At 37.4% G+C, this 9,875-nt stretch overlaps 1 protein-coding gene across 1 annotated transcript; it reads right to left on the reverse strand.

Moving 5' to 3' along the window:
* Positions 1 to 1,846: 1,846 nt before the first annotated feature.
* On the reverse strand, positions 1,847 to 2,308 carry LOC141718368 (uncharacterized). The gene has a single exon (XM_074520751.1). It carries the CDS (start codon positions 2,306 to 2,308, stop codon positions 1,847 to 1,849), a length of 462 nt encoding a protein of 153 aa, XP_074376852.1.
* Positions 2,309 to 9,875: the final 7,567 nt, after the last annotated feature.

Below are 9,875 nucleotides of genomic sequence, written 5' to 3' on the forward strand. Positions count from 1 at the left end.
CGCACTCCGAGGAAGATATTCAATGTGAAATTGGCTAAGTTCGACCGTCCAAGCAGCGAGACGCCCTGTCATATCTGGTCTGTACAAGATACGCTTCAAGGGTTGATCGGTCATGACTTTAATAGGACGCCCATGAAAGTAATGACGCAACTTTCTTTTTATTATGACGAGAGCATAAACTAGCTTTTCCATATGTGGGTAGCGAGTTTTCGCATCTTTCAGAGTATAGCTAACATAGTAAACTGCGGCTTCACGTCCCTCGACATCTTTGACTAGAACAGAGGCTACCGACCCATCAGAGGCTGATATGTACACTTTTAATGCTTCACGAGGCAATGCTCTTTCTAAAATGGGTGGGCTTGTCAGGATTGTTTTCAATGCTTCAAATCTTTCTTTACATGGATCATCCCACATCAACTTCTTGTTCTTTGAAGCTTCTTTGATGACCTTGAAAAAAGGATTGCATTTTTTAGAGGCTTGCGGTATGAAACCACGAAGGGCCGCAATACATCCAGTGAGGCATTGAACCTCTTTAATGGTCGAGGGGTCTTTCATTTCAGATATAGCTTTTATTTTGGAAGGATCAGCCTCAATAACTCGTTGGGAGATGAGAAATCCCAAGAATTTTCCAGACGTTAGACCAAAAGAACATTTTGACGGATTCCGTCGCATGTTATTATGACGAACATTTTCAAAGGTTTCTCGAAGGTCGAGGGTATGACCGTCTGAAAATTTTGACTTTGTTATCATGTCATCGATATACACCTCGATGTTTCGACCCAACTAATTTATTAAGATGTAATCCATCATACGCTGAAATGTTGCGCCGACATTGATTAATCCAAAAGGCATTTTTCGATAGGCGAAAACACCTCGATGTGTGATAAACGCCGTTTGCTCCCAATCTTGATCATCCATCCTGATTTGATTATAGCCTGAGAACGTGTCCATGAAAGATAACAACTCATGACCCGCCATTGCGTCGATAAGTTGGTATATATTTGGCAATTGATAATAATCCTTGGGGCATGCTCTGTTGAGGTTAGAGTAATCGACACACATTCTCCATTTTTCATTACTTTCTTTAACCAGGACAGCATTGGCAATCCATGTAGGAAATTTCAACGGCTCAATAAAACGAGCCCCCAACAGTTGATTAAGCTCTTCTTCGATAGCTCGACGCTTTTCTTCTGAGAAATTCCGCCTCTTTTATTTGACAGGATTCTTTAGACGGTCGACATGCAGAGAGTGTCATGCAATGTTGGTTGGAATTCCAGGCATGTCAGATGGCGACCATGCAAATATATCCGAGAACTCCTGAATCAACCTCGTTAATTCATCTTGTATTTGAGGACTTAAATCCTTTCCAATTTTAACCGTTTTCTGGGGAATTTTCATCAACCTCAATCTCGATCATTTCACCAACATGTGAGAATGAGGGATCCCTTGGAATGTCGATAATACTACTAGGGTCTATCTCGACGACTTGATTGATAGATTGAGTTTCATAGTTTTGCTTCTTATGCACCACAGTAGTAAAGTAACATTGACTTGACACAGCTTGGTCTCCATACATCTCTCCAACCCCAAACTCAGTCGGGAATTTCATTTTTAAATTAGGGATCGACGTAATGGCTTGTAATGACGAGATTATCATTCGTCCTAGTATGGTATTGTGGCTTGAGGTTGCACTTATTACGTGAAACTTAACTATCTTCCATACTTGGCAAGGCATCTTACCAAAGAGAACTTGCAGGTCGATTGTACCAACCACTTTTACCTCATTACCTGTGAAGCCATAAAAAGGTGAATGACTATTTTCTAGTCTTCTATCACCCGTATCCATTCACGCCAAGGCGTGCTGATAGAGGATGTCGACAGAACTACCATTATCGATAAGGATCTTTTTTACCGTGTTAGTGCCGATTTTGGCAATGATAACTAGCGCATCTTGATGGCCTCGTATGATATTTGGGGAAGAATCCTCATCAGAGAAGGATATGATAGGAGATGGTGAAGCCTTGCATTTTTTAGGACACTCAGGGCTAACATTACACACTTCTCGAGCATACGACTTACGAGAGTTGTTTGACATGCCTCCGGCGGCGTAACCCCTCAAAATTATGTCGACTATTATGTCGTCTTGTCTCTGATGAGTTTGGCCTTGTCCTTCAATATAATGGATGAAATGGCCTTTCTTGATCTTGGATTCAATGAGATTGCTTAATTGGTAGCACTGTTCTGTAGTGTGTCCAGTATCCTCATGATAGTCGCAATATCGAGAGCTTGGAGGATGACCAGGCTTCATCGGCCTAGGGGGTCGAAAATCAGGTTATGTCTTTAATATTGCTAAAATCGTTGCCTTATCAACTGTGAATTTAGTAAACTCTTTATCCTTCCCATCCCGGCTCTGCCATTTTTGGTTTGAGAAAGACCGTCGCTGATAATCATGACCTTTCGGAGTTCAATGTTCTTCTATCCTATTGTCTCTTCTTGCTGGTGAGTGTCGAGGGGACTTGGAATCATAACCCCGTGATCTCGGAGTCCGGGGACTATGAGCTCTTGACCTATCATATTTGTAACTAGAGCGTCTCGGAGATCTTATACTACCCACAGCCTCTTGGAGTGTCATACGGTGTTCAAAAATTTGGAACGTTGTGTGAAGGTGTTGGGGATGCTTCTCAATTAATTCTTCCAATAAAATAGAATGTCTACTTCCATCAATACCTGCTGCCAAGTAATTCACTGTCAAAGGCTCTTCCAGGTCTGTTATTTCCGAAATAGCTTGGCGAAAATGACCCAAATAACTTCGTAAAGATTCCCTAGTCATCGCATTATGATTAAAGAAGTTGTAATCTTTTCGCCTTTATAATTTCTTGAGAATCTGGTCTGAAACTTAATTTTCAAAGTAGTCCAAGAGTTAATAGATCCGAATGGGAGATTATTATACCAACGTAGCGCCATGCCTTGTAGGGATGTAGAAAAGAATTGACAACAAGCAACCTCTGAGTGACCATAAAACGCCATTCGACCGTCGAAAGTATTTAGAAAACCTGACGGGTCTAAAGATCCGTCAAACTGGTCTAGGGCCGGGGTTTTCAAAGTTCTAACAATTTTTGCTTTCTCAATGCTTGGGAGAGAGGACTTTCCGCTGGGGTATCAAACCTCGACTATGTAAGAACCAAATCTCGTAATTGAGCTATATCATCTTGCATTTTTAAGAATTCCTCTTGTGAGATTGTGTCTATCGACTCTGACCTTTGTGAGACACCCCCTGACGAGGTTGTCTTTGGGCGTCGAGGCCTTGAGTATATAGACTCTGTAGAGACTTCATCCTCATAATAATAGTCCTCGTCGTCCTCCAACATCTTACATCTTCTTAATCATCATTGTGTCCTCTGTTAATCGAGGCTTGTTGTAACTCTTGTTGTAGCCGATGAATCTCTCTTATCTTTTCTAGTTTGACCTTTAACCGCCGGGTTTCAGCTTCTAATAACTTAATTTCCTCGTCGGAGCCTTCCATTCCTTCTACTTCTTGCTCTCGAATTAGCTTTCTTTGCTGCAATTTTTACAAGTGCAACCTATCGTTGCTTGCAAGAACTTGTTTCCCTTTTTCTGTGAGAACACGAGTACGAGTATCCTTGAATATTTTCCTCTTGAATTTAACTGTTTGCTTCTGCGCATGACAGCCTTCCGGTGGGGGATCTTCCTCCACTGAAAATAGCCGTCTTGGTTGTAGGGTCGACGGTGCCTTAATATTTTCTACTGGAGCAACGTGGTCTGATTTTTGAACTGTTTGGATTTTTTATGTATTATCACACTTCTCTTGATTTGCTTCTTCAATAATCATGTTGGAGTATCAAATATAAGAGCTCCTTCTAGCGCCAACCCTAAATTTGAGCCATGTTTATTTGAGGAACAATACTCTTTATTGATACTTTATTTTTCCAACCCCCTACAAGTAAGACCATTATCCTATATTTATAAGGAGCCCTTACTGGACTTTTTCCTTTACAATTGGGCCTATATTGGGCTTTTTATTACAAACTCATATACTAAAGTCCTATTTTCCTATTTAAAGTCCTTCATCCTTCTCTTTCTTGGGCCCAATAGTGACACCGTAGACATTCTTTAGATTTATAACAAAGTGAACGCATGTTACTTATTAACTTTAATATTTAAATTTTTTATATTGACACATATAAGATTTGTAGCTCAAAGGGCTTAATAATTTAGCTTGATAAGTGTAAATCGTGTATTACTGCGTACAACGATAAAGAAGGAGCGTTCTTTTACGTAAATATCATCGCAATTAACATCTTATAATTTTATTATCCAATAATCCACAAATTAGTCTGAAGCCATATTGAGGATTTGTTTTGTCCTGTTAACGTTTGTTCCTCTTGTGACATTCCCTATACTTTGATGGTTCTGTTAACATATAATAAAATTTTATTATATGTGGTACAATATTACTTTTTTTATAGTACTAATAAAGCGGATTCTTTAGGTCGATTTAGGGGTCATTTGTTTTTATCTTAATCTCTCTTAATCCTTCTTAATAACTATTTTTTAACTGTTAAGGTTATTTGAATTCTTTCTTTTTACATCTTAATCGCTTATAAATTTCTTAATCGGTAAGATGAAAAATATGAGCTCAATGATTAAGACAATTGTGTGTCCAGTGCGATGATTTTTTGTTTATCAGGGATGCTATTAGTGCTGCACTACGTACTCTATCTACCTGATTTTTTTTTTTATAAACCTATTTTTTGTTTTTACTTTAATATATATAAATTAAATGAACATAAGCTTTACAATTTAAATTTTGGTGAGAATAGTCTTACAAGTTTCTAAAAGAAAGGCTTTTTTAATAATATTGAATGTGTTATCATTGGTTAATTTATATTAAAATATTATTTATTATAGAAACTAATTATTTAGCCTATATAAAATTTAATTAAGTTATTATTAATGACTTGAAACTTTTATTTTGTTCTATATAAATAATTTTTCAAATAATAAATTTACTTACAATTAAAAAATATAGAATTATAAATGTTCGAAAGTTTTATTATATTTATGTATCAAATGATATTATTCATTCAGAATTCAGATTTTTTAATCATTCAAAAATTTTAACTATTCAGATTTTATTACTCAGATTTGCCAAATAACCCCTTATGCACCTTCCATCAAATCTAATCGGCATTTCCAGTTAACTAAACCTTAAAACAGATTCCTTAATGCTGCAAGAAAAGTTTTTGCCACATGGTTCACAAGTTTATATCACACTCATTATGTTTAAATCTTCATTTTACTTTACTACAAATAAACACGTTTATAAAAAACACTTAGATTAAAATCAAATTTATGATGATGGTACAATTTTTTTTGTCTCGATAGCAACATTTTTCGGTCGAAACTGCAAGTAAAAAATGTGAGGATTTGTTCCCCCATCCCTGGTATAAAATCAGTAATTAATTCTTGTAGGCAAGATATGAACATACAAGTGCTTATTTGTAACCGTTATAACCAAGCCGACCTCTTTTCGCCCTTGATGAATGGATTACGGCCTGCAAAGAGAAGAATCTGAGGGATGATTCCCCCGATTCACCTCCGGTGTGAGAATACGTTAACTGGTCTCTGTAAGGATAATTCGGAATACAAGATAGTAATATGATATGAGAATGTGTGTTTATGAATCCATTTTATCGTGTATATAACCTGAGTGATGTTAATGTTACTCTCTGAAGTCTTTGGTTCATTCCGCTTAGAGGGGGGAAGTAGGCGTTGTGGTCAGGGGACTACTTCCTCGCCTTTACCGGACCAAACATCATCCTTGTTAATGGGCCGACCCCTCTTCAGCCCACGTAGTGTCTTGTCTTCTTCGGCCCAAACACATTACACGGACCTAATAATAGTAGGTCTCTAACATGTCCTGGGCTTCTCCTGAGAATGAATTTCTTGGGTGAAGTTCAACCTCTTCGGCCCACTTTGCCGTCTTCGGTGGGAAGCGTCGCTTGGGAAACTGTCACTGCCTTAATCATGACAGTTGTTCCATCTCGAAATCCCCAGTCTCATCTAGCCGTTGAATCCCAAACATTTTGATCTCAACCGTTGACTTCAAAACCAATGTCTCCTGGACCAAGAAACTCAAAGGACACATCCTTTCACCCCTATATATACTCTCCTTCTCTTATAGTATTCCCTTTTATTTCATTTCCTTACAAACAACGATCACTCTCTACAATAACCTCTCCCCAAACATCAAATCATGGGCAACACAAGGTCAAGGTTTCCTCAACAACCATATAGTGCTTCCAATCTTCTGAATAACCGTAAGTTTCCTCACTCAATTTTTTTATATGCAACTCTGTGGTTTTATAATGCAGTTTTTTTAAATGATTTTGGGGGGTTTGTAAGGGTTTGAGACAGTATAGGATTTTCTGGCATTTCCGCCTTCCTCCCCTCTTTTTTTTGGTCTATTGGGGCTTAAAGAGGGTAAGCGAGGCTGTTTCTTGGCTTGAACATGCTTCGATACATTCAAACCTTGGAACATTCTTCGGGAACTGTCCCCCAGGCATTCTTTCTTCTTCTTCTTTTTCTTCAGGGTACTTGTCGGGATTTAAAGATGGCATGCATGTATGTTGTAAGCCTTGAACGTTCTTCGGAATGTCCGGGGATCGGGGAAAGTTTAAAAAAAATCGGGGATGGGGACGGGGTCGAGGATTAGTGTCTCCCCGCCCCGATCCCCAACCCCGATTGTGTATATATAAATAATAAAATATTTATATATATTATACTAAATTAAGTATTAAAAATAGAGGGCTTTTATAATAATATTAGAGTTTAAATAATTTATAATTTATTGATCATTTTTTTACGTTGGAATATAATATAATTTATTTATATAATTTAACATTTGTCCTTTGTTTGTATTATAAATCAATTTTAATATTATTTGATATTAAAAAAATAAGATAACATCAATAAATTTATTTATTATGAATTGGTATATTATTTTTTATTAATAAATATAATATTATATTATTATTTTAAATAAAAAAGCAAAATCCCCGAATCTCCGCGGGGATCCCCGTTCCCCGTTCGGGTTGGGGATCAGGGAGGAAAAGAATCCTCGTTTTGGGTGCGGGGCAGGTTCGAGGATCGGGATCGAATTCGGGAATTGGGAGCGGGGATACCATTCCCCGGCCCCGAACTGCCCCCGTGTACATTCCTACCGGCCTACTTCGACGATATCGCCTCTTTTCCGGCCGCTAACAATCCCTCACAACTGAAAAAGACGGACATAGAGAAATTTTATGACTAGTATCAAATTTCTAGGGGAGCTTATCATCTTTATCATTCGAAGGATTCAGATGGGGTTTTTCATTATCCTCCCATCCCAGCAAGTTGCGGGGATTACGCAGTGGGGATTTTCGAAAATGCGTTTAAATGCGGCTTCCGTGTCCCTCTCCTGAAACTAGTAAAGAGTCTATTCAGGCAGATGAAAATTTCCTTTGCTTAAATGGATCCAAACGGATTCATTCACATCAACAGCTTCCAATGCCGCTGCTTGGAGGCGAAGATTAAAACTTTGACCCACTTATTCTTGTTCCATTATGACTTTCGAAGGAATGGGAAGAGTCCGGGTTTCTATACCAATGGCGAAGAGTTGGACGAGGGGATTGGTATTTTACCAATTCCAACAATAAGATGAGCCACACCCATTGGTGCTATATCTCGGGCATTTATCTAGCAGAGCTCAGGGTCTGGCATGAGGTTGATCTAAAACGGTTAATGATGTTAGGGATTCAAGGCACAAAATGTAACGGAAAAGCTCCATAAAGCAAAAAAGATTGAATCCCTACCATAGGATCTATATATAATTATTGGATAATTATCAAGAATATGATCATGTACCTTAATAAAGCTTTCCGTATGATAGTAATGGAAGTTCTGATCTTGATGAATCACAACAGCCCTCCTTGCAAAGATCTGCTCTCCAAAGATATCCACACGAACGTACGATCGTCCAACGATCACCGGAGCCGGTACTAGCCGAATAGATTGCCTTACCCTCTGTCTCTTCTCTCCAGCCTCTCTAAAACGTAGAGCTACTAGGGTTTTTCTCAAAAAATGAAATATGACAAGTAACCCTAAAAATATACAGCATAATGTATATATAGGGGAGAGAGGTATTAAGGCTTAACCCTAAACCTAATGGGCTTCTAAAAAACCCCATTCTGATTTCGGATTTTTATTACTATTAAATTCGGATTCTAATATATATAATTAATCAAGTTGTACTTAATTAATTTAATAATTAAATTTGAATTAATAATAATAAAATATTTAAATTCATAATTTAAATAACTGTTCGCACGGAAACATACACGAAAATACACGCAAGCGTACACGATCACAAGTATTATAAGATTTAAATCAAGTTCGTTCCCACATAGACTGGTTTAGGTTAAGTTCAGATTATGCACTTATGCAACAATGTATGATTATCGTTCACAGCTAAGACAAGTAACAAATTTGAGTTGATTAACTACTTAAGAGATTATACTAGCATGCTTTAACTAAGAGATTAAAAGTGATTTACTTATATGAGAATAAAACATGGGATTCTAACTTCATTAAATACTTCATTCAAAGTTTATGTCTTTATCAATAGCATGCGATGGTGATGATACCTAATCAGATAACATGAAATTAGTTACGCTATCTTTCGATATACGTATACCCAAATACTAAGCATCCACACTTAAGATAGAAACCAAATAGACACCAATTATGCTTAGACCCAATATGTCTATAAGATTTGAAAATATAACGGTTTAAGAACAAGTTATCTATTATGATTACATAGGGTGTGTAAGATGTTTAAAATTACACTATGAATTATGCATGTCAATTCATACATAAACCTATGCTAGCATGGCAAGTTCTAAATCTCTATATTCATTGTCGCTTCAAGAGAGATTAACAAAAAAATTTAGATGTTAGCTACGCATCAAAAACGAATAAGCACAACCAAACTAGAAAATCATAATTCACCACATATTGAAGATTTTAAACAATCAACTATTGGAATCCATAAATAAATCCGTTAGAACCCCATGAAAATGATTAGTTCATGATCAAACACATCGTCATCATGGGTTCCAATGAAAACATGATAATAAATAAGTTCAGAATACTACGCAAGAATATAGAAGTACTAGGGTTTAGAACAAATAAAAAACAAGCATCCAAAAGTATCGCCTAAATTGAAGAATACAAAAGTATGAAACTAAATCTTCTTCTCTTTAGCCGTCTCGTGTGCTCTAGGTCTTTTTAATGTTCTCCATTACTTCCTTGTTATAAAAAACGTTTTCTAATCTTTATATATAAGCCCCTGGATTACCTGGACTCTTCAAATCACCAAATCAGAGTAAAAACAAGATTTTGCAGTAGAAGTATGGCGCGGGCGCGCTACACTAGGGCGTGGGCGCGCTCCTTTTCTGGCAACATGGGTGCTGGCGGGCTCCCTTGGGTGCGGGCGCGCCTACTCTCTGGAAAATTTCTGCAATTCTTTCTTTGGCACTCCAATCTTCGTGCAATCTTCCGCAACTCCATTCCTAACCTCTTATTAGCATAAAATCATTGTAAAGCTCCTTTCCACCTCCGACTAATGCCCTGTAACAACTAAACACAAAATACATTAAAAACACCATATACTTGAGTCCAAAACACCAACTTAAGCTGATATGAAGCATTCCAAGTGGATATAAATTCCACTTAACACACCCCCAAACTTAAATCGATGTTTGTCCTCAAGCAGAAACAGACTCGACACTAGAAACATAACTAATGCATGAATG

The sequence above is a fragment of the Apium graveolens genome, chromosome 4, assembly GCF_009905375.1.
Source record: "Apium graveolens cultivar Ventura chromosome 4, ASM990537v1, whole genome shotgun sequence".
In the NCBI taxonomy this organism is placed as follows: domain Eukaryota; kingdom Viridiplantae; phylum Streptophyta; class Magnoliopsida; order Apiales; family Apiaceae; genus Apium; species Apium graveolens.

Excerpts from the sequence above, each read along its gene's own strand:
- LOC141718368 (XM_074520751.1), bottom strand. The coding sequence starts at position 2,308 with ATGAAGCCTGGTCATCCTCCAAGCTCTCGATATTGCGACTATCATGAG.